The following is a 26,548-nucleotide window of genomic DNA, read 5'->3' on the forward strand; positions in this document are numbered from 1 at the left end:
AATTAGGAGTTTTCAGTCAGCAACAATTTATGCAGCTTATACACACAAATTACTATGTAGTTAGCAGAAGAGCCAAAGCATTCAGCAACTCATAAAAGTCTTACTTTCATAGTCATAGAAGATGTTGAGAGAAAAACATGGATCTACAAATGTATAGATGTTTTGAAACGAGCTTTAGCAAATTATCACTTAGATTGCATCTTGTGTTCTGTTGCTGAGAAGGTTTTCAAGAAGAGAACACATGGAGTAGAAAGAACAATGCCAAGAAGAGAAGGATTCAGATCACAAGAGGTAAAATATTTTCCTCTCCTAGGCACAGCAAAACGATGTTTTCTTACCTCAGTGAGTATAACAATATATACACATTCTATAAACGATTGTAGGAAACTCAAGTCATTGCTATCCACCCCCCCCTTTTTCCAACACACACACACAAAACAAAACAAAAAAAACACTTTTAGCAGAGAAGCAGCAATACAAATATATCTAAGAAAGCCACAGGAGGCTGGTTAGGAATGATTTTTCAGCATAACATTACAGGGTCACTTAGACCAGAAGCAATGCACACCACTCCATGCAACTGATCTTAAAGTCTTGCACCATGTGAAACACGCCTACTTTGCAATTACGCCACTATGGGGACATACGTAAGAATTTCAGGTATTTAACTGAAACATCCACTGATAAATACAGGTTTTTTTCTTTTACTCTGTTACTTGTACTGGCTATTGACCACAACTTAGAACAAGATGAAAATCTAAGCCAGAATCTAACTAGTGTAAATATTATCCAAGTTCTACCAGCAAAGAAAAAAATCACAGAATCACAGAATTTCTAGGTTGGAAGAGACCTCAAGATCATCGAGTCCAACCTCTACCTAACGCTAGCAGTCCCCACTAAACCATATCCCTAAGCTCTACGTCTAAACGTCTTTTAAAGACTTCCAGGGATGGTGACTCCACCGCTTCCCTGGGCAGCCTGTTCCAATGTCTAACAACCCTTTCGGTAAAGAAGTTCTTCCTAACATCTAACCTAAAACTCCTCTGGCGAGATAAATAAAAGAAAAAAAAAGAAACCATAGGCAAGCTTCAAAGGCCCCAATACTCTAAATAACCTCAATCCAGAAAGAAATAAATCAATTCTTAACAATCCAAATCAACAGATAACCACACGCCTATTCAAAGCAGATTCACTCCTTATCTTATCCAGCAGTCTGATTTACACCAGAAAATAAACCAGGCTTCTAAGGCTCAAAATCAGCTTTTAAGAATTAGATAAAATTTTATAGCTTATATATACACACGTGAGGTACATGAATACATAACGCACACACACCCTGTATGCTGAAAACAGCTTGTTTGCTGAGAATGCCAAGACTAGAAATCCTGATGTAGTATCACCAATTCCTAGGGTGCCATGCCTTAAAAAGTTACAATACTTAAACAACAAAATGAGCTGTCCTATCCTGTCCTGAGCTTTAGACTATTTGGTGTGTTCTAAATTAAGGAATTGCACATTGGGAAAAAACTATTTCTCTATTTCATACAAAGTGTTAAATTGAAAAGCAAGTATGAACGATCTTAGAAATTAACAGTCTTTTACAACAACAATACGCTCTACTGGAACATATACATTTTTTGCTGAGTTGCATGGTGAATTTTTACAACATCAAACAATTTCACCATGATGGCAACTTTTAACCTTTTTTTTTTTTTTTTTTTTTTTTCCTGTGCCTTACCATTTTTCCAAAATGCTGTATTTGGTAACGCTCAAGTCTCTGAAAATCCAAGTTAAAGCACGCAGCAATTCAACTCAATTCAGTCCCTTGCTGGGATTGGCAATGCTTTGGGAACAATCTGTATCATGAATGCTGCATGCATTCACTGGGTGATGTTTAAATCTACTGAATGAAGATGAGGGCTCAGCGAGTCCACGGCAGCAAAAAACTGTTATAAGAACTGGGAATTACAGTGTCTGGCAAAACTGAATTTGTAATATACAGGGATCAGGAAGAAAGGAGGCAATTCACTGGAGGAGTGCTATTAACCTTATACATTTCAGGAGGGAGGTTTCACTTGTAACTTGACCATGGCAGTAAGGGAACAAGCTCTGTCCTTGAGACCCAAATGAGTATATCATCTTGACGCTGCCCTGCGCTGCATACCAGCACTCCAGGTTTCTGTTGCAGTGAGCTATGCAATTACACCTTCTTGAATATGTCCCACTGCAGCACTGTGTCTACCAGGCAGTGTTACTACATGTAACTGGTCCTGTGTGGAGCCAGCAGTTGGTCTCTGTGATCCTTGTGGGTCCCTTCCAAGTCAGAATAGTCTACACTTCTACACTAAACTTGTTCCAGAATGCATCTGGAAAAGGTCTTAGCAATTCATAACCGTATTGCAGTTAAACATTTTATATGTTCTGAAAAGTAAACGCAAGTCATCACTTTGCATTTGCCTGCTGCGCAGTGCTACATGTACCATGAATTCACGTGTTTTTCTGGATTCTTTGTGTAGCCCTGGAGATAGATACTCTATTGTATTTCCTCTCCAAGCTGTGAGAGAAGCTAGGTACAGAATACCTTATTTCAATATCTAAATGTCAAAGTATGTAAAAGAAACTGTTCAGGATTATTATCTCTATGCTATAGTTGGGGAAGCAGAGATTTGATATGTAAATGACCTTCTCAAAGTCGGAGAAGTGGCTGAATCAAGTACAGGAAATTAATAAAAATTCCCAATTTCCAGTTTCTGTTTTGGTAATAAGAACGATAAGCCACATTTGACAAAGAAAAACATGTATGCACATACAAAGTTTTTATCTACTGGAACATATACATTTTTTGTAGCTTTTAGTAATTTATGGTCTGAAATAGCTGAGGAGAGATGATGTACTAAGAAAACTAAAATTTCTTCAGAAAGCAAATCTGTTAAGAGCCTTTGTTTTATACTTAGTACACTCCCCTTCTGCCACTGCTCTTTCTGATCATCCTCTTCCATTTCCAGGTGTATCCCCCCCCAAATGAACAAATTGTTCGACCTCTACATAGAAGATGACTTAAGCATCTACTTCATTTACAGAAAGAAATTTAAAAAAAAAAAAAAAAAAAAAAAAAAAGAGCTTTAGCAAGCCTCTTCTTACATTACCATTAGGGCAATCTAAAACAATATTTGAAACGCTTTTGAAATGTTTAGCCAAACTCAGTCATTACTTCACATTTACTAAAGTTGGAGTAATTTTGTTTTTAAACGTGCGCAGCCCTACATTAGAGATCTGACCACTGTGTCCACTGTGTCACTGTTTCCTTTCCAAATCAATCTGTGGTCTCCCTGGGCATACAAAGTGGTCACACTTCCTCTGGCCAGCAGAAGAATTAACAAAACAACTCTTCCAAAGTAGGCACAGCCTGACTTCATACCACATTATCAACTGATCCTCTAATGGCAACCCAAAGCTCTGTCTGAGACTATTGTCCCTTCCAATGCTCAGACATGAAGTAACAGAAGGCAATACCAAAGGCGGCTCCAAAACAATTCATGGGACTACCTGGCACAGCTCATCTGTGAACAATCACGCCCTTTTGTGAGATAAAGGCTGAAGTGTTCAAACAGTTGGGCTACTGGCAGGCAATCCACAACAGACTACACAGATAAACAGTATTTACTTTTTCTTACCTGATGTGAGTTGCAGGAAGAGACTCATACTGGCGAGAAAGAAAGAGCTCTCTGTGCTTCAACTGATGTTTCTGTTTATCCGTCAAGTCAACCTCAATTGTAGTTTCAGACTCTTCTTCAACTTCTTCTGCAGAGAAGCAGAGCGTAGGTCGAAATTAACTCTGTTACATAACACCCTTGCAGCCATTTCACTTGACATTCCCCCCACCCCTTAGCAACCTCCCTTAGTATTGCAAAGAAAAGATGAGAGTAACAGGTCTAGTTTATGTAACTTGACAGAATATTAAGCATTTTGAATTTGATACCTTCTACTTTAAGCCTTTAAAAATTATGCTGCTCTCCTACTGTATTATGCACTTAAGTCTTTCACACAGCTGCAAGAACAATCCTGACAAAATTACTCACTCTTTTTTCATCTCTTTTCACTTTTTTTCTCTGGGTTTGCCACTTCTTTGCTGACCAGTTCCATTTTACGTATTCTGTTGCTGGTATCAGCATTGCTAGAAGTTTTACAAGCATCCTGGTGAAAAGCACTTTCTATGAAACTGAAAGTTACTGAATTCACTGTATTGCCAAATCACACGCTGAGAAAATTGAACAACCTCACTGCCTTCCAAGATGTTAACCTAATAGAATCTGACAGCAATATTCAAAATTATTTCTATTTTAAGCAATACAGCACTATAATAGGATGTTATTATTAGATATTATCATAAGATAACAGCAACTAAAACAGCAAGTATTAAACTCTATTTTAAAGTATGTTCGCAGTTGAAAACTCTTTTATAGTCAGTCTAATCTGAAATTGTCTAGTACTACCTTGAACATGATATAACCAAAGAAAAAGATTCCTTCTAAAGACTTAAACCATCTGTAAACTGGAAACATTAAGGAAAAAATAAAAACAGATACTAAAAAGTGTCCCTTATAGATTTTAAAAGCAACGTTCACAGTGGTTGTTAGCTTATCATACGGACAAACACACTGTCCAAAATAGTTATCATGGGATCTTCATGGTTGAGATCTGCCTTTGTAGTAGATTCCTGGGACATGCAGACCTCCAGTCTACACTCCCTAACTTCCCAGAAAGGACAAAGTCCCAGTGAACGTTATATGCAAAAAACAGGCACTTTAAGCTTTCTATGATTTGGCAATTTTCTACCTGCTCTATTATCTACAAGCTACAAAACCAAATATACTTTACAAAATATGCCTTAGGAATTAAAATTAAACAACGAAACCACAGCATTAACTAGTATTTCATGTAGCTACCTTAGAACAAATCACCTCATCTGCTCTTGCAAAGTAACACTTTTTACAAACAACCTACAGACTTCTCAAAATGAAGCCTGCCTGTGTCTTCATGGCAACCACAATTCTCTCCAAATGCAACTTCATTATTATTATTTTTTAATCATGCCTGCCTGTAGCTTATTCCACTTCTTTCTATAGAAGTGATAAAACACGGTCATCTCACATAACCAACTCCTCAAATCCAGTTCCATCGGCCACCGTAAGCCTACTTGGCTCTACACACAGTCACCATCCCTGTTTTGTAATGTATTGTGGGGATGTAGATTAACAAAAACAAAGCCCCACAGTCTCAGCTGACACACACAGAGGTTCAAGTCAGATCACAACTGAGTTTGGAATTATTCTGACACCTATAATGCTAACAATAAATAAAGTGTAAAAAAAAAAAAAATCCTGTGCAAAGACGAAGCATTTTTAAATTAAACTAATAAAGAAAAAAGGAATGAGTATTAAAATGTTTAAGTTTCAAACAAATATTAGCTATGACCATTTATTACCATAAATGACTTACTAGCTACATTTGCTAAAGCCTTAATATTTATTAACATATCCAGATGTGTCAGCAGTTGTTTTTTTGTTTCTTTGTTTTAGTATACATACTGCTTGTAGCATTCTACAGGTCCAAAGTTCTCATTTGTCTATTTATTTCCTCTCCTTCCTGAATGATATCAAAAATACAAGCTTATCTTTTGTTACAACCATCTGAAGATAGCTGACAAGAAACAGCCCATTAGAAAGCAATTTAGGCATCCAAACACAGGTGTCCAGGGCCACATTAGACAGACCTGTAGAAAGCACCTGACTACCACTATGGCAGAAAACACAGAAGAATGTGTACCATTTTGAAGTGGCAGCAGGGAGCCAGGAATTATATTGCAGAGAGTTTAAAATGACTTTAGATGCCTACGTTCAAGTATCATAACAGCTCCCTTAGAGCGAGAAATTAGAAAAAATAATTGTATATTTATTGCACTAATCTTCCATAAGACAAGAAAGTATCGATTCAAGAGCCTGAAGCTGAAATCCTCTCTTACATGCATCACTTCAAAGATAACAAGCCCAAACATGAAAAAAAAAATAATTTACTAAATTTTTCAGAAATAAAGCACATGTTTTACTCACAAAGATCTGACAAACCAGAAAGCAGGACTAATCATGGCCAGACACTGCACAGTTCCACTACTGATGCATATAACTTATCACCAGATTAATTTTACAACTCTTCTTCTTCATAATAAAAAATGCAAATAGTAATGCATTTAGCAAAACATGTAATAGTTTGTCCCAGCAATAACAAGCTGCATCTAGAAAGTACACACTGGATAAAGTGAGAAAATTAAATATTTAAACTAATTTGCTCGATAGCAATGCAACAAATTCTGCATCTGACCAAACCTTTAGACACCTGCTTTCAAACAAGATTTTTGCATAGATCAGGCCTTAATGCCTATGTGAAGAAAAGGGGTGAAGAACTTTCAGTCCTTCTAGAGCTCTCTTCACCCGTGTCTTGTATTTGCAGTGCATATGCAATTTAATTTACCATCCAGGAAGAGGTTATTCCCGTCAAGAAGAGTGAAATGGAAGGTACCTACAGGAAATTATCATAAAGTGGCACCAAGTTGAGCACATTTTCAGTGCTCAGGAAGAGAAGTAAAGCCATGGCTCAAAGTGAACAAATATTTTAATGGAGAAATATGGTAATGACATACACAGCATCATCATTCCCAGAACAAATTGAATTTTGTTTTCTATCTACAGTTGTTCAGCTTAAAAATATCTTGAAAGTCTGAGGTATGACTACAAAGATGAACACAATCAGATTTTCTAAATGACACAATCCCCTCTAGGCCCTGGCCAAAGATGAAGATTATGTTTTGTAGTACTTTTCCTGGTCTACAAGAAATATTTCATTTAAAAGAAAAATCCTGAAGAGAAAAAGCAGGGATCTTTGGTGAGCTTTTAAAGCTTTAGGTCTATCTATTATACATGGGTTTTCTAATCAGCAATTGCAAATATTTGCTTTGATCCTGAGAACCAGAGTGGTCCAGTGATTCTTTCGCTGGCAGTGGTACAGCCTTGGCCTTTCCCTTTTCCCTTGTAACTAAGGCCTAATTGACTCAAATAAGCAATAGATACTAGGAAAAAGCTGTAATCCTCACTCATTTTACATGCGCACTACCATTTTAAAAAAAAAAAAAAAAAAAAAAAAAAACACTTGTTTTCTATTTAGTCTGTGGGATTCACTGTTTAGAAAAGTGTTCTTACTGAACTTAAGAAGAAGAGAGAGTTGTCCATGCCATAAATTTTGTAGATGTCTTTTTTTTTTTTTTTATAGTTAAGTAATGTGGTGACTTAAGCTTGCCACCAGGAAGAAATGCTTATTTTTATATCTAAAATCAAAATAAGCTGAGGACGGACCTCTAGAAATATGACACACCCATTTAATATAAAATGGTTTAAGAAAGTGACTTTAAAAAAAAATCATGAAAGACACCTAAAAAGCTTTAAATGTGACTCAGACCACTCCGTGGTTAAACAGCAGCTAGCAAATGTTGCTTTCCTCTAACCTATTACTTTTCCTTATCTAAGTCAAAATAACCCACCATACAATTTCCTTATCTACTGCAACAGAAAGTAAAAGAGACTGGATTAAACACTGAAGGCTGTCGCTAGCGCTGAAGGAGTATATATTGAGTTTTAAAAGGAAGAAGTCCTCCCTCTGTTGCCGCCAACGAATTGCTGACTGTGTTAGTTTCAGCTAGAGGTTGGCTGGATCACAGAACCACAGCTACACAAAATAATTCAGACTGTAAAGGGACACAGGAGGTCTCCAGCGCAAAGTCCTCCTCCAAGCAGGCTCCACTGTGAAGTCAGCCCAGGTTACTCTACGTTTTATTCAGCTGGGTCTTGAAAACCTCCAAGGACAGAGACCAAAAAGCCTCTCTGGCAGCCAGCTCATGGCAAAAAAAAGCTGTTCCTTGTACCTAACCTGAATCGCTCCTGTTTGAATTCAGTCATGGCAAAGAGCTCAACTCCATCACCCCTAAAATCTCCCCATAGGTATTAGCAGTCTAATTCTCCAGGCAGAAGCAGCTTGATTCCCTCAGCCTCTCCTCCCCTCATGGAGACCTCTGCTGAAACTCCTCCAGTGCATCCACAACTTCCCTGTATCGGGGGCCTAAAACTGGATGCCATACACATAGCACCGAGTTGCTGGAGGGGACAGCCACCTTCCTCGAACCAACTGGCTAGGCACCTGGTGATACAGCCCTGGGTGCTGCTGTTTTGCCTCCTCTGTCACCAGGGCCCTGCCCTCTGCCAGCGCCCCAGGGCCTTTCCCACAGAGCTGCTTCCCCCCAGCCTGCATCCCTGCCAGGGGCTCTTCCTTCCCTCAAACAGGACATGGCATTTTGTTCCTGCTGAGCTGTCTCCAGGTTCCCCGTGTCCTGTTCCTCCTGCTTACTAGGTCTGTGTCAGCCCTCCCCTCCAGGGCAGCACCTGGCTTCCCCCAGGCGGTGTCAGCCTGGGCCCCAGGTCACTGATAAGGGCAGGTCCCAGTATACGAACCCTAAACTGCTACCCTCTGGCTCAGACCATGCAGTTAGCTTTTTGTTCACCTCACTGCACTCCAATCCAGATTAATTCCAAGCTTGTGACCTAGCGTGCCCATTCAAAATGCTGCTGCTGGCATAAAAGGAAAAAGCAGGAATAAGGGCTGCAACTAGGAAGATGTTTTCATTTTTCCCCCCTTACAAGACCACTTGTTTCAACAGCAGCACAGGCTGATGCTGCATTAAACCAGCAGTGTAACCACAATGCATTAACTTCCTACCTCTAAACTTAATTGCTTCCAGTTGTGAAACCGTATCTCAGCTTAGCTATACCCAGTTCATGCAAGATTTGAGAAATTTAACAAACTTACCAAACCTGCTTTAACTCCACAAATTGTGATAGTGGTTTTTAAAATACCTTTAAAATCCTATTTGATCAGCATAAATTTCAGTTCAAAGAACACCACTAAGCCCAACTTTAAGAACAACCTCTAAACTTTTTTCCTTTCCTGTACACCTTTGAGTACAGACTCAGCCCCAAAACTATATAAACGATGGGTATCTCCAACATATTTCAAAACCTACAGATAAAAGGCCACGAATGCTGAACAGCAGCCAGTTTACCACGCACATCAGAGGAAAGACGGCGGTGTGTAAATCTTGTAAGCTTAGCTGGCTGCAGCAAAAACATCAAGCGCACACTTGGCAGTTAGACACTACAGCAGAAAGAATTACAAATATAGATTTTGGGGGGATAGGGAGCAAATCTATTTGCTGCCAAAATGAGTACAAAAGATAAACATTAAGTCTGACTATACGAACAACTCTATTCAGACTGTGAACGAAGAACTCTCTTAACCGAGCAGTTGGCCAATTTGTTCAGTCTGCATGAAGTTTCTTGCCACATGTGGTGTTGTACCAACTTCACTGTGATATTTAACCCCCCAGTGCTACAGTAAAGCAGTTTAATCAACTTTGTGAGCTAGACTACACATAGTTATACTGTCAGTTTGACTGAGAAAGTGTTTACTAAAGCTGAATTAATTAGCTCTACTTACACCGTGTCTGTTAGTAGAATATCAGATGGCTGGCAGAATACGTGACATCCGCCTGATATCTGCTGTTACTGTCAGGTAGGATCAGAAACCTGAAGTATGGGTTTGTATGGATTCTGAGTCATTTAGCTACCTACTGTGTGAACCTGAACAATTTAGCAGGTAGAAAAAAGACTGGTTGGTTATGCTTACAGGGAACAGGTGTGCTTTTAATTCCTCCTGGATAGCACAGATACACATATTTCCTCTAAGGGGTTTTCCATTTTCTTGCACAATTATCCAAGCAATCCTTTCACACTACATCACCATAATTTTTCTAAAGGAGGTCACAAAACAAAGAAATAATTCTTAATGGTTGTGGAGTGTAATTAAGATGCCACACCTACTCTCCATCAATAAAAAATATTTCTAACATTACATAGGTTTTTTTTTGAGTACTTCTAAGGGGCATGTTATAGCGTAGTAATTCATGGAATGACAGCCATATATAACTTAGTAACTATTTCGTGTTTGACACAGGCTTGTAGCAAAAATATTTAATGAAAGCTATCACATCAGAAAATGCCCCATTCCAACACTTGATGGACAGATTTTTTGGATAACTGGTTTTAAAGATTTTTGAGAACAAGGAGCTTGTGGGTAAGAGGCAAGGAAAGACTACCTTCATAAGCAGTACAAATCGTAGTGTGCTACATTAACAAATATATCATAGTAAATTAAATGCTACATAACTAAATGCAGATGTAAGCACATTATAGTTTCACAGTGTTATCCACTGCTGCAAACTAGCTTATGACAACATTGCAAAACAGAAGGGTCTCATAGAAGTGTGAAAACAGTAACGTGCAAGCAATGATGAAACAGCTGGCAATCTCATATCATAAACCTAGATGCAGATTTTTCAGTTTCCCTTCTCTCTCCTCCCTCCCTTAACCTGGTTTCCGTCTCACCTATTCAAATGGAAACTCCTTCAAAAGGGAAAATATCCTGTTACAGGTTATTTTGCATTTCATCATGTGAACCTGTTGCATTTCATCATGTGAACATCTTTATAAACTGAAGCAACCTGTTGCGGCATGTGCAGAGCAACAGTCCTCTGCAGGGCTCTTTTACACAGTTCCTTGGTACAGGCAGCAAACAGCATACTCATAATTGTGCCATGGACAAAGCTATTTGCATCGTGATTATCATTTTCAATGTACAATTACTGGATCATGCTCATCAATTGAACAAGAGGCCAACTAGTTATTTTTCAAAGTACAAACATATTTAGGGCTGCAACAGGAAGGCATGTTAAAAGTTTTAGTTCTACCTTCAAATCCAGGCTGGCAAACCACACAAGAGAGCAAGAGTGAACACAAGCAACCTGATACTGCCCAAGAAAAAAAAAAAATTAGCATCTGGCTCGAAAAATATGAAGGCCATCTACAACAATACCACATAGGTAAGAGAGTACGCTCTTCTCAACATAATCATTCTTTCAGAGCAGCACAAACATGAGGATCACTTGGTACCAAGGTATCAGACAGAATAACACAATAAAAAAGGTCAGAAGGGACATTAAAGATGACCTAGTTCCAAGTCCCCTGCCACAGGCAGGGACACCACCCACTAAATCAGGTTGCCCAAAGCCCATTCCAACCTGGCCTTGAACACCTCCAGGGATAGGGCATCCACAGCTTCTCTGGGAAGCCTATGCCAGTGCCTCACCACCCTCTAAGTGAAGAATTTCCTCCTAAAGTTTAATCTAAGCCTCCCCTGTTAGAAGCCATTCCCCTTTGTCCTATCACTACCTGTCTGAGTAAAAAGTTACTCTCCATCTATTTTATAAGCCCCTTTAAGTACTGAAAGGCCCCAATGAGGTCTCCCTGGAGCCTTCTCTTCTCCAGGCTGAATATCCCCAGCTCTCTCAGCCGGTCTTCATAGGAGAGGTGCTCCATACCTCTGATCATCTTTGTGGCCTCCTCTGGACATGATCAAACAGCCCCACATCCCTCTCACACTAGGGACCTCAGGGCTGGACACAGCACTCCAGATGGGGCCTCACAAGGGCAGAGCAGAGGGGGACAATCACCTTCCTCGCCCTGCTGGCCACCCCTCTGTTGATGCAGCCCAGGACACAGTTGGACTTCTGAGCTGCAAGCTTGCACTGCTGGCTTGTGTCAAGCTTTTCCTTTACCAGCACCCCCAAGTCCTTCTCTGGTCTCAATGATTTCTCCCAGACTGTGCTCATGTCTGGGGTTGTCCCAACCCAGGTGCAGCACCATGCACCTGGCTTTGTTGAAGATCAGTTTTCACATGGGCCCAATTCTCAAGCCTGCACAGATCCCTTTGGATGCCATCCCTTTCTTCTGTTTTATCAACTGCACCACTCAGCTTGGTTTCATTTGCAAACTTGCTAAGGGTGCACTCAATCCAATCGTCCATGTCACTGATCAAGGCATTAAACAGCACCAGACCCAAGACAGAGGGACACCTCAGATGTCCCTGAGGCATGCCACTTATAACTGACCTCCACCTGGACACAGAGCCACTGACCACCGCTCTCTGGCCATGACCTTCAAGCCAATTCCTTATCCACTGAATGGTCTACCCTCCAAATCCATCTCTCTTATCTGGAGATCAGGATGTCAAGTGGGACCATGTCAAAAGCCTTGCAGAAGTCCTGGTAGATGACATCGGTTGGTCTTTCCTTGTCAACTGATGCAGTCACTCCATCACAAAAGGCCACCAGATTGGTCAGGCAGGATTTGCTCTTGATGAAGCCATGCTGACTATTTCAGATCACTTCCTGGTCTTGCATGTGCCTTAACATTGCTACCAGGAGGATCTGTCCCATTATCTTGCCAGGCACAGAGGGGAGACTCACCAGCCTAGCTCCCTTCCTTTCTACCCTTTTTAAAAATGAAAATGATCCCAACTCTTCACCCTCGTGATTAATTATTGGACCTGATTTTGAGCAATGAGAGATGCTTATCTTCCATTTACATAAGACTGATCCTATTAGCAACTTTTCCCGTCACTTGGATTTCAACTTTTCTGTACAAACCACCTGCTCATAAGATCTGTTTTAAATGGTCTTTCCTTTAAAATAGAAAAGGTATGCCTGAATTAGTTAACAAATGGTAAAATTGCCTCTCCTTAGTAAAATGCAGTGAAAATATTTTAAAAAAACATGCATCACAGAGAACTAAGAACACCAAAATTCTTTTAAGCTTTCTGTAGGAGTCCGCATTTAAGAACTATACTATTGTTTTATTTTACAGTAATACAACAATAATCACAGAGTTTCAGAGCTCTAAACTGTTTTTTCTAACAAGCAATTCATATCCGCAGTAGCAGGTATAAACAGCTTTTCAAAATGTGTTGGCAAAGAAAAGGCACAGATTGTAGAAGCACTTTCCTACCCCTACTCCGAATGGCATATGATTCTGCTTATAAAACACAGACGATTTATCTTCTACAGTATCTCCTTCCAGAAGGGATGAATTTTGTTTGATTTTTACAGGGAGGAAAGAAGGAAAGCAAAAATGCAAAGAAAACAATTTGTGTATCCTGTTCCTGAGTAAAGTTAACTGAGACACATTGAAGTTCTATGTCCAGGATTTTAAAATGAGAAGAATATTATCCAACATAACGTCTACTCAATGCCAGCATGGTAAGATTTTTCCTGTTTACAGACCTAATGAGATGAGCAGGAAGAAAAGTTCATTCACTCTGATAGTCTAAGACTTGAAAGTTATGTTTTTTTCCATCTTTAACTGTATTAATGATAAATCTTCAAGATTGTACATGCATCGAGGAAAGAATTTAGAGTTAAGATTCTAATGAAAGGGAACTATATATTTATGAACTGGGAAAGGTATAAAGAAATCTACATAGATACGTCACTTTAAATCTTTAAACCATTTAATTATGATGCCAGTTGAGTAGGGAAATCAGTGTAGGAATAAACATCACATTGTGGTAACTAATGAGGTCTTCAATATATGTGCCATTTTTTCTTGTTTAAATAAACTAAAATAAAACTTCAAGGAAACCAATGAAGTTGTCAAATACCACATTTGATACAGTACCAAGTAAAAATATCCAAAAAAATCATCATTTATTCATTTCATACATGTTGAATATGCAGCATTTTGATCCCAGGCTTTTTCCCCCCATTAAAAACAGAAGAGAAGAGCATTTCAGAAGTTTATGAAGGTAGTCACCCTCTGAAGGCAAAAATAAAGCTGTCCATAGATCATAGTGTTTTTTCTTGTGTGATATTTGACAGCCTAGTTCTTGGTCCCTTGAGGCCCTACTGAGAAAAACAACATCAGGATTTCATTCACAACGGCAGCATCAGTCACAGGACCTGACCCAATGAACTGTCACACAGCAAAGGGCCCCACATCACCCTGCAAGACCAGGTTACAGGCCACTGACCCTGCCAACATTAAGTTTCAGTGCTAGTTTAAGCCAAAACAAGGGTGTACTTTTCATGCAGGAAGCTGCAACAAACCACTGTCTTCAGTGTTGTATATCACTCCCAATCCCTCATGTAAACAAGTGAAAATGTAAGTCCATCACTTGCCATAGCAAAATGGGAAGATTAGAAAACTGATTTTTTGTTAGATGCTTAACCTGTTGCACAAGTAGAAAAAGCACACGTTTACGTAACCTCTGATGTATGCACAGCCCATCAACTATGCAATCTGGACAGAGAAGACATCTTACTGCAATAAACCTGGAAACAAGTTCTGGATTCAGACAGTTGATGACAGTCAAAATGAACTGCTTAGCTCTCCAGTCTTTTAGGAATTTCATAATGTAGAACAGGCTTTTACTGGCAAAATTGTACTTTTTAACCAGTCAAACTTGTTTTGCTCATGGGTGTAATGTATTCCATATTAGAATAAAACATTTCTTTGCCAGGATCCTTGCAGAAGAACTTGTATAGTACACAAACAGGTTCACACTAAAAAGCTTTCCCTGCACTGATACAAGCTTTCCCTGCTTTACAAACAGTAGATGAAAGGAAAAACAAGGTATTGATCCAAAAGGCAAATCACATCTCTAAATTGCCATTCCAAACACCCACTCTGCTACTCCATGTGGCCTACAGCACATGTATGGTAACCGTTAGTCCATACTCTGTCATTTGTGCAGCCTACATTTAACAAAAATACAAGTTTACAGACAAACCACAGAAGTAGTTTCTATATTAATCTTATTTGCTACTTCTACCTTTTCTGTAATACCTCGCACCACACGTACTCAATAGTGCATGAGTCAGCTTGGGTAGGAAGCACTACGTCCATTCTCACACAGTGCCTTGCCCAAGCTAATAAGCTCTGTCTCCATCATCCTGTGTGAATTTTCAAGCGTGCACAAGTATTATCAAGGACAACCTTCACAGACTTCATTTCACTGCACAATACAGGCATATGCAAGAATTACTGTTGGTAAGCCTTTAAACCATCAGATCTCATCCATGATTCATACACTAACTGCCACTGTAAGGTGGGAAAAAAGGCGTTCTGTATTACTAGTGAGTTTGCATCACTCACATTTGTAAGCAACAAACTACTGATTCAAGCAAACTATCAGAGAAGTCTTTGAAGCCATAAAATGCATCTCTAATTGGAGTTTTAAAGATACAAATAACCTAGCAGTTTTTTTATTACTAAAATTTATGCCTTGGGAATATTCACTTAAAATTATGAGCCAAGAGAGGAAAAAACACCACGATGTAGAAACACACAAGATCACGGAAACCTAGGAGTTGCAAAACATCCTATTTTATCTTTGTGAGACAAACAATTATGATCAATATCAGTATTTTGTAGGTCTCGAGAAAAAACTGTAGGATCACACATTGGTCAGCACAATTAACAGACGCTAAGGGGGCAGGAAAAAGTATGTGAGAAATGACAATTACATGTTTTCCACAAATCAAAGCAAACACAAAACGGTAAGCACGGCAATAACGATGAACATATTTAAGCCTGACCAAATGGGAACAGATCCTTAAGAGCACTGGGAAACAGAGAATGCACAATGCCTAGACAGTTTCCTATGAATGCTGTCTCCTTCCCAGAACTCAAATGCAAAGAATTTATTTTGTGGGTAGAGCTCAAAGAAGTGACGCCTTCTTTTGTATTCCAGTGAGTCACTCCCTCCTGAGAAAACGCATAGAATAAATGATTTCAATTAATAAGGAATAAAAACAGAAGTTGGATTTCACAGATTCATTAAACTTTTGAAATTAAACAGCTTTCAGCATAAATGTAAATTGGTAATTTGCAGCTTTCCACTCTCCACAGCAAACTCGTTAAATGAATCCAGACTTTCTTTTCAGTTTGTTTTTACATTCTGAGAGATTGGTAGCAATGTGTTCAAGCCTTTTAAATTGTGTTTAGAAAATCAGATTTGGAACTATAAAAAAAAAATCTAGGTACGGCTGCCCAAAACTATAAATCTATTCTTAAGAGATTAACAGATGAGGCTGGCAGCTTCTAGCTGGTTTGCTAGTAGATGCAAAAAACAAGACGCAGTTACACAAACTGCATACAGTGGACAAGCAACAATACGTGCAAAGCCCTACATACCCAAATGCAGATCTTATATACTCAGGTGAATAAAATGTACGTATGCAAGTCTGCCATCAGAGCTACCATCTCCTGCAACTATGAACTTTGCTGGAAACCCATTCACTCCATTAAGGGAAGATCATTAACATTCACAATCTAGTAAGACATTCTGCACCAAAGAAACTGACTACAGAAGCTAGTAATTCCACAAGATACTTAGAGCTGACAGTAAACTGGTTAATGAGACAATATACACTACGGTTAACTACTAATTGTAAAATGTCATTCACAAAAGGAAGACTGATTGTCAGAAGCAAAAAGCTCCTCATTACTGCTTCCTTATTGTTTTCAACATTGGGGGGGGGAAAAAAAATCACAAGTATGCAGTTCCTGTACAAAATGCAGTGAACAAAACACATAATTTATGAGACTACCCAAAGCACCCTTGAAAAGGATAATTGGGAGCCTTGGGACACGTTTCTCCTTGGCGACAAGGATGTGAATTTGGACAAGGCTTGCTCTATTTCAGCAAGGTCTGATTTCCCCTCCACCCCCAATCCGCCAAATAAATTACAACTGAAGTAATTCTCTTGGGTAAATAAAGGAAAAAGTCAGGTTCCCTTGTTTCTGGAGATGAAAAACGTCATGTCTTCCCTACAAAAAAAAAAGAAATCCCCAAGCTCATTTTCAGTGAAAGTGATAGTTACACTAATACAAAAATCCCTTAGCATAAAAGCTACTCTGCCACTGATTGAAGAACTCGTTGTCGTTATCATTCTTAAATGGCCCTCCTAAGGTGTGTCTTACCACAACACAGAACTGAGGATACCCAAGAGCAATGTAACGCACCTGAATTTGCTAGTGCTTATTTATAGTCAACTAACAGAGACACGTAAACTAAATATAATATGTAAAATTCCAGTCTCAAGCAAGAGACCCACCTGAGCTCGTTCTCCTAAGCTTTCCTAGCTTACCATATTTGTTTTGCCTCCGTTCTCCACCCCACCTACAAAGCAAACACAAGTCTTCCGATGGCTTGCTCACAAACAGACGACAAGTCTTTCTAAAGAAAGAAAAGGGGGCAGAAATTCCAGGTCAAAAATCATTTTCTCTTAATTTTTTGCTACTTAAGGGGGAGGGGAGGGAATAAACAACTAACCTGCAAACAAGCACTTGTTTATATTTACAGAAGCCTTGAAATTAGGCAGGCAGTGTCTCACTGAACCAGTTACACAAGTCTGCACACCCACTCCTCAGGCATATCTAACAGCCAAGCCTCCTCCTTTATACATGCTCCAAGAATCTCCTATCCCTCATCCCCAGCTTTGCCATCCCAATCCTTAGCTCCTTTCCCTCCTATCTAACTCTCAGGAAAATGGTATGTTTCATCACCAGGACTTGTGTTCCTACCAGCAAGCAAGAGTGAGGCTCCCCCCTTACGCTAATTAAAACACAAACTGCAACCCTACCACAAATCCAACTGAATACGAAACTCCAAAGAACCAGTTACACATTTCTGTAAAAACAAGCACCCAACTGAACTCCTGAGCTCTATGGATTTATTTTTGCACCCATGTGACCGTAAGACAGAAATGGATTTGTTTTATTCGTATCAAGACCAATGCAACACCGTCATCTTCTTTCCCTTCAAGCTAAACTGGCAGCTCTTCCAGACTTAATTCCATTGAAAGAGTAAGCAGCTAAGCACACTCTATCCCTACACACATCCTGCCCTACAGAATGGGTGTCATCCTCCCCTAACATTATCAGTAAAGCAAATAAACTGTTTTAAATTATTCCCTGGAAGTTGTACAGAGGATACAATAACAAGTATTAAAAAGAAAGTATTAATTACTTCAACATTTAAGATAAAGGTGGATAACACGGATCATTTGCAATGCAGTATTTAACATTCATCTCCGGCATTCGTTTGCCAAAATATGCCTCTGACTAAACAGACTGTGGATAAAATAGGTGTTCAAGGGAGCCAACAGGACCAGAAATAGCAAATTTTAAGGTTTCATATAAAACCTCCAGTAAAAAGATGCTTTATATTCTAAGACATTATACAACTTGAATTAAGAGAACAAGAGAAGACTCTCATCATAAAGTGATTTTTCAGAAAAGGGACTTTGAGTAAGTAAATGTTGTATCCTGAATAACAGCTTTTTAGTTTGATGTACAAAAAATACCATATTGAAAAAGGATTAGGATAACAACAGAAAACACCACACAACTTTTTGGCTGATACCACCTGACTGGACAAAAATAATCCAGTAATACTGTATTGTTAGTGTTTTAAATTACAGTCAAACACATGACTTAGAAAAGAGAACAACACTGAAGAGAACAAAGCACCTTATGCATTTTACTTAGAAGTCCTTTACAGACCCTCCAGGGTGCTCAGACATACTTTTTCACATGTAGACTGAGTATATAGATTGCCTTATTCCTGTTTCAGTTTTATTTACTCTTGAGAAACATACTGGAAGATGAATCTAAGCTAAATTTCTTGAATTGTTGAAGAGGACTGAAAAACTCTAATAGGTTTTACCTGGTACTGAATACTATGACCACTGCTATGCCACAGCAATTATATATTCAGAAACACAATGACAAGTGTTTTATAAAAACATGAAAATGTAGCTATAATTAATACTTTTTTACCAGCTTAGACCAAATAAGCACTTTTATATTGAGCGTGTCATTTTACAGATAAAAAAAAAAAATGAAGTGCAGAGAGGATTCTTGATTTGTTTACGATCACAATACATCAGTGTCAGACCAAGGTCAGAACCAAGTACTCCAAATGTTCCTTGGGAATCACTAGATCACTCACAGGACTTCCTTTGTTCCCAGAAACCTTTCCTCTATGGCATACAGAAATCCTGTAGTAGAAACACCATGTTGTATAGCAATGAGACATGAAACATGGTTGTCTAAGCTGATTGCTAGAAGTCCTACAATAAAGTGCAACTTTGATGAGTAAAAACAGCAAGCAATCTCAACAAAGAGCACATGATGCCATAAAATGGGAAAAAAAGGAGATTTGGACTATTTAGCAACCCAACACTAGTGCTAGTATGCAGCTAGCACAGTTCACTCTACAGCTATTAAAACCTTGCTCTAAAATGTTTGTAACAACACTACTTTACTTGAAGAATCAACTAAATCTTACAGATCAGACTACATTTGGAAATTTGAAACAAATTGCCACTCTTTCCTAAGAGAACATCTCTATGCCACCCATTTACGTTTGCTTCTCCCGTTTTAATGAGCTGTTATGTTTTTGTTCCATCTCTCAAAGTTCATTTGCTTACGTACTTTGGTCATCTGTTGCAATAGCACTTGCGTGCTCTCTTCTATTCATCTCTTCTCCCCATAAAGCAAGCCTTACTCTGCTGCACAAAGACAGGAACAACCCCCTGACAGTGACCCGATGGCAGCAGTTATGACCACAAAGCTGCTGGGCGTTACGCTTCAAGAGAGCTCAGCTACTCTGCCTAGGAGGATCAAGCTCACCTTGGACAGTATTCTGCCTATGCATTCAAGTTGGCCCTACCATACGCCATTTTATAGTAACAGAAATCAAAGGTGGAAAATATAATGTCTTCAAGGGCTCATAAAACATTCAACTCCCCTCTGGATTTCAGTGATTACAGTTGGCTAATAAAACTCTTCACAGATCTAGACTGACATCATGCACGATGCTGGCAGACAAATAAAAATGCTACCTTAATTAAGTTCCACCAGAAACACCAGGTTAAAAAAAATAAAAGAAACACAATTTCCTCATATATTAGTGTCAGATGATTTGGAATTCCTCTGAACCCAAGTGTCAGGTAAACTTGATTTTTCCCCATTTTTCCTTGTAAATGTATATATACACATCCTGAACTTTTTTCAAAGGTATCTGAAAAAAAAAAAGTACATCAACTCCCTGTGATAGAATCGTAGACCTTCTTCACTCCAGTTCTCCCAAACATTCTTTAAAATCATTTTGAAACTCGAGTTACTGAAAAAATCTGAAGTTCCTAAGTATTTTCTTATGCAGCTATTTTTTTTCCTCATTAAATGCAACCCATATCTGCATCAACAACAAAACCTTCACAAGCTGTGGAATCATCCATAACAGCCAATCCCCACCTGCCAAAAATCTTGGAAAGTGCATTAGTCAGGATTATTTCCTTACTCAGAAAGAAGTAATAATCTCTAGTAATAGGAAGTGTCATTAGAAAAGTTCAAGCAGTCATTATCCTTCAGACTCCATGCACGCTGTAGTAACCAGTGACTGAACAGAGCCTCAATTCCATATGAAATCCCCATCTTTCAGCCTTTATACAAAGGCTGAAACAACAAACCAGGTAGAAAAGTACCAACATGTTCAGTTATACAAACATTCAAATCATAAATATCCAAATATTTTGTTTAAGTACATTATATTTTTAAACAGAACACAGTGGTATTCCAGAACCAACACATTTGAACTGATGTGACATTTAGCTACATCTGCTCTATGAGCTGTACAAAGACCCAGTCCAGCAATTTTACCCTACATGCTATCCCTTGTAACTTGAATACACATCTCGTGAGACAACTTAGCTGTGCAGATTCCAGATTGGTCAGAAAGGAAACATTATATACTGAGAAAATTAATTGATAAGAACAATGGTTAGAAGAATTATGATGTGCAAAACATGGAGTCATTCTCAACAGGCTTGTTGAACCAGTTAGAAATCACATCTTTATTTTCTCACAAGAAAACAGCAAGAGAATCTCAACTCAGAAAACACAGAGGACTCCATGGTGTTTCTACTGACACTGAAGTGCTAGAATACTGCAATGAAAGTGCAACAGACCATCAACAAGTCCTTTCTACTGAAGCGCTGACTAAACACCAATCTAAAGCTCACAGGAGAATTAGAAAGATCTTTTTCACTTTTTCAGATTGAATGATACCCACAGAAATGACACTCCTTTTTTAAAGACAGAAGACAACAACAACAAAAATTAAAGGTGTTTGAGAAGAACTCAAAAGACCATGATGAATCTGAGGGCACAATACCATAAACAGGTCATCAAAAATGCAAAAGTATATGCAACTAGATGAAAAAAAAAAAAAAAAAACATCTCCTTAGAACATAAACAAGATATATCTTCTACTGCGCTATGTTTAGACAATGGCATTCTAAAATAAATTATCACATTCTGTACATGTTATTTCTCCTTGCTTTAAAAACCAAGCATGTACTTCTTCATGCCACATACTCAAATCACCCCCAATTCTTTAAGACCAACAAAAGAATAGATTAAAAGGTAAAAACTGGCTGTTTCTCTTCACCACGGATACTCACATTAGTAACATTATCAGAATTTGACCTTAAAGATGTTGTAAGGTATTTTCTTAAGAGTCCTATTATACCATAATTTATCTGTACACAAAACATGATGCTAGATAATGATTTTAAAGAGACACATCCTGGTAAATTGCAAACCACAGAGACTTATAAACCCCATAATACTTATTTAAAGTATTTTATAAACAAACTGTTATTTACAATATGCATGGTAAATTTAGTGGATGTTAACATTTTAACACTTCGGTTATTTACAAAGTTTGCAGTTACTTACAAACAAGGTTTCAACATTTTGTAAATATTTATTTTCTCACTGATTCTGTTTTTGCCTTCAGAGTTTTTGGTTCTATTATTACAGAAAAGCACAGCATTTCAATTGTTGACCAAACAGTAGCTACCAAAGGCAGTTAAGTACATAACAAAAATGGGACTTTTTCCCTGTTACCACCCCTTCGTTGCTTTTCTGAAAAAACACGATGATATTTTACTGAATAATATTTAGTTACTTTAAATGCTAACGGCTATTTTACGATGTGCACTGACTTTCAGTCTCTTGGGATACACTTTAGTCTTTACAAAATGTCTTTTATACAATTGTTTATTACTATCCTAAGTCAAATCAAGCTCTTATGAACGCTCTGAAGCTTAAATTGACTTACAGCCAAGACTTACTTCTGATATTAACCGAGAGTATATGGCCATATTTCTTAAAAAATAAATAAAATGAAATTAAAAAAAAAAAAAAGGAAAGAAAGAGAAGTATTCAAATGCAGATTTTCAATCATTTTAACACAGTTTAGAAGTCCCAGAAGCATCTGTTAGGAGCAGGGCCAGTATCAGATAATCCTCAGCATCTAACTGGTTATTAATTAATGCCTAATATATATAAATAAATATTCCTCTTGCCAAAGAAATGTAATTTGAAGTAATTGAGAAAAACTGAACAGGCTGTGATAGAAAGAAAAGATGCCCCATACAGTCTACTTACTAGCATGTTTATCTGCAAGCATTATGAGGCTGTTGGAAATATCTCTTCTCCTGTAAAAACACACCACTTTTGCTTCCACGTTTCCATTAGCAGTCTACAATAAAAAGATAAATTGAGTCAGAATGCATCCCTGCCCAGCTGAGTAATATAAATTACACATCCTCTACTTGTAATTTTTCCTCTTATTAGTAGTTCCTACATGAACAGCTAGACTGAAATCAAAATTACTCAAGTAAGTATGAGCATCCTGACACGGGCTAATCAATTTCACATCAAATTACAGCAATGATTATAGTTATTTACTCGTAAGATTTTATATATTTATCAGTTACTGGGAGATGTAATGCCACTATCCTGTTAACATAAGAATCCTCAAGAAATACCAGAGCCTTGTAAAGACTTTTTTACAACTCAATTTTAGACTGACACAGATTTCAAAGCACTCTAATATTTCTTTCCAGAACCACGTTTAATAGAACATGGTTTATTTGAAAATTCACCAACTTACAAAGTAAAATAGCAATTTAGTTTGCAGTTGTTTTCATGACTCATAGCAGTGATCACATTCTACCATGATATTGTAGAGAGTCTAGTAATATTTAAAGAATTGCACTACCTTTCTTGTTATAAATCATAAAAAGTTAATTACCTCAAGTTGTTAAACTCAAGATGTGGCACCAAGAAGTGTCATGTTTTAATTTTCTTATCAAAAAAGAAACCATCTTATCTCCAATATAGTGACAACCAAATCATTTCATTGTATATTTGCTCAATACCTTTAACACAGGAATGGCACTCAATTCACAAGTAAGATAACTGGATTGTATCTTAGAAACCTCTCCCCCCAAGAAGTCAATATATGACTCTGCTCTACCACCCACAAGCAAGATTAAGTTATAACAATGCAGATTAAAGACAATAAATGTTACATTCAGAACATAATTGGAATCACTTCCATTACTGTATATAAAAAAATATTGTTTCTACTAAATCCAAAATGATTTGCCATGTACAGAGTTGATGTAGTGTTGGACAGCACTAGCAAGCAATGTGGTTCGTGTCTGGCATGACACAGTGTTGTGTCCCATTAATAAGATGAATTTTTACAGTTCAGCTATTTATAACTTATTTTCTAACCACACACACACACAAAAATATCATTTATGACATCATGATAAACATTTCTGTCATTAACTTTTGACACAATTTACCAGTAAGATAAAATACTGCTCAACTGAACAGTCAAATAAAGAAAAGCACTTTTTTTTTTTTAAACATCTTGGTAGTAAGAAAACTGAGAAATATTTGTGTTTTCCCCAAAATGGTACACTGAGAAGGCTCCACACATGCTATAGTACAATGCACTTAGGGTAAAGATAGAATACAGTCTCAATTTCTATTCAGAAAGCTGTCCTTCATTCAAAACTACCAATAAGCAATGCAATAAACATCCACAGAAGCTGTGTATTGTTATCGGATCACTGAAAAGTCTCACGGACACCCACTTGCTCTTTGTGCATATGTCCAGGAGGAGACATGTTACATGATCACTGTCACTCCAGATAGACTCAGTATCATCACCATATAAAAAACTGAATTTTCTAACTTCCTCAATCATCCACAGGATTGCCTTGGATTTTTTTTTTTTTTTACAGCAAGGTACTCCTGTTCACCAGGAATAATAAACTGGGTGTTTCCTTAGATAACAGGGCAGAATTACAATGTATCACACAGCAGTATTTCAGTAAGCAAAACATAAACAAATACATAAGAAATCTCAAGGAAGTAAAAAAACATTCAGAAAATTCTACCAACAGAGATCTGATGGAAGGCAAATGATTGTCAGTCTTGGAAAAGCGCAACAATTCTGTCAGAGGCTAAGCAGGAACCTTAGGATACTTGCATACCTTGTTAAGCTCTTCAATTCGCCTAATGAGATATGGATTGCTGGAGGAATTTTCAAAATAAACATAATCTGCAATGAAAAAAAAATGAAAGATGCTGTATTATTTCAAAAATCATATAACTAAATACATATATGCTTTAGTGCAAAGTTTGTGGGTTTTTTTCCTAAAGTTAGGGTGACCTCCAGATGACCTCCACGGGTCCCTTCCATCCTCAACCATTCTGTAACCACGGGAAATTTAAGAATGGAGCGCTTTGGTGAGTTTCTAGATTATGGAAATAATACTTCCGTGACACACGCTACCACACCTTTATTATTACGTGCTGTGGTAGTACAGATGTCCAAATAAGTAATGTACATTTCGTGATACTTGCTTTGTTGCCATCTCTGCTCAGTAACACGCAAACTATATTAAGCAGTAACAGATCCTCAAGTCATGAGGGTAGTGGGGTTCTTCTGTGCCAAGATCTCTTACAGGATCATTAGAATAGAAATATTTTCATAGACTTTATGGAAATTCGCTCACATCCTGAAAGCTACTGCCATTTAACATACAAACAAAAAATTGACACGCAACACATTTCCTTCAATAGTTTTCCTCAAAACTTGTTTTTGTCAAATGAAAAAGTAACCATTAAATGCCAACTGTACTCCTCTCCGCTCAATACTTGACTTTTGTACCATGCATCTTGCGAATTTTATTTAAAAAAAATGGCAGGGGACCATAAGAAGGTATAAGATGCAATGCTTTGACACTACATTGCAGTGGAACGGAGCCTCAGGTAGCTCAATTAGCACCAAAGGAAGAGTAAGATCTCTGGATATGGTTTGTAACTGCTTATTAAGATTAAATGAAGAAATTGGGACTTGATGACCTAAGAAGCAAACCCTACCAAGATTTCGACAGCACCACTCCGATAAGGATTACTTTGATGAGTAAAGGCTGATGGGATTACAACCTAAGCGCCCTAATGACGGGGTGTGCAGATGGGCGACGCGTGTACCCCCAGCACGCCTGGGAGCAGATGCTGGAAGCGCCTCGGGCTCACAGCCCCCATCCCCTGCCGGGCTGCCTCCTTCCCTCGCCCTGCAGAGCAGCAGCAGCAGGAGCCAACTCGCGCGGTGCACCTGAACCCCAGCACCTGGCGCGGCGCCACGTCCCCTCCACCCGGCGCCTGGGGAAAGTTACCCGGCTCAGTTTCAGCAGGTTGCAGGGCTGGAAACTGACCGCTGCTCTTCCACACCCACACGCGGCTCCCAGCCGTCCCCCAGCGGGCACAGGCCGGCCGAGCTGACAGCCCCCCCCCCCACCCCACCCCCGCGGCCGCCCGGGCGCGGCTTGATTCGGCCCCGAGGAGCTGCGACGAGGCCCGGCCGGGCTGTGCCCGCAGCAGGCGGCGCCCAGGCGCTCCCCGCGGGGCAGCGCGGCCAGGACGGGCCCGGCCAGGCCGCAGCGGCGGGGCCGGGGGTCCCGACCCCTTCTCCCGGGGCCGCCCCTGGCCGGGCCCGGGGGTGCGGGTGGGGAGCAGGAAGGTGGCGGCGTCCCCGCGGAGGGCGGCGCTGCCCGGCCCCTCGCTGCCTCCCTCCCTCCCCGCCGGCCCCGGCCGCCTCCCCCTGCCCGGGCCTGGGCGCCCGGCTCGGGGCCGAGGCTCCTGGCTCGGGGGGGGGTGGGGGACACACGCACAAGATGGTGGCCGCCCCCCGCTCCGAGCCACCTCGGGCGCCGTGCGGGCGCTGCCCGCTCCCCACCTACCTCCCACTCGGTACATGTTGGCCGCCATGTCTGCGCTCTGCGCCCTCCTCCTCCTCCTGCCGCCGCCGCCGGGCCGGGCTGGGCGAGGAGGGAGCGGCTCCCGCGGCCCCCCCGCCCCGCGTCGCCCCCACCCGGCGCCACCCCTTCCCCGCCCGGGCACGGGAGGCAGCGCAGGGCCGGGGCGGCCGCTTCCGGAGCCGCCCGGTGGGGAAGGGGTTAATGAACGCCCCCCTTCCCGGCCCTTGGGGTCCCCTCTCGGGGCCGGCCGCAGGTGGGGCGGCCCCGCTTTGTCCCCGCGGCACGCTTTGTGCCGCCCCCCCCCCGAGCTGGCTGAGGCGCTGCGGGAGAAGTTGTGAGCTCCTCGGCCCCGCACGT

The 26,548-nt window shown here is 39.7% G+C and overlaps 1 protein-coding gene across 4 annotated transcripts in view; it reads right to left on the bottom strand.

Moving 5' to 3' along the window:
* The window catches only part of MTA3 (metastasis associated 1 family member 3), a 139,950-nt gene extending 113,701 nt beyond the window's left edge, over positions 1–26,249 (bottom strand). For all 4 annotated transcript variants that reach the window (XM_032183669.1, XM_032183671.1, XM_032183670.1 and 1 more), the window contains exons 1-4: positions 26,174–26,249; positions 24,422–24,489; positions 22,515–22,608; positions 3,675–3,801 (exon numbers count right to left, since the gene is read on the bottom strand). In XM_032183669.1, coding sequence (XP_032039560.1) covers positions 3,675–3,801; positions 22,515–22,608; positions 24,422–24,489; positions 26,174–26,201 — 317 coding nt within the window. In that variant the 5' untranslated portion in view covers positions 26,202–26,249. The remainder of the gene's footprint in view (positions 1–3,674; positions 3,802–22,514; positions 22,609–24,421; positions 24,490–26,173) is intronic.
* Between the last annotated feature and the right edge of the window lie 299 nt (positions 26,250–26,548).

This window comes from Aythya fuligula, chromosome 3 (genome assembly GCF_009819795.1).
Source record: "Aythya fuligula isolate bAytFul2 chromosome 3, bAytFul2.pri, whole genome shotgun sequence".
Lineage (NCBI taxonomy): Eukaryota > Metazoa > Chordata > Aves > Anseriformes > Anatidae > Aythya > Aythya fuligula.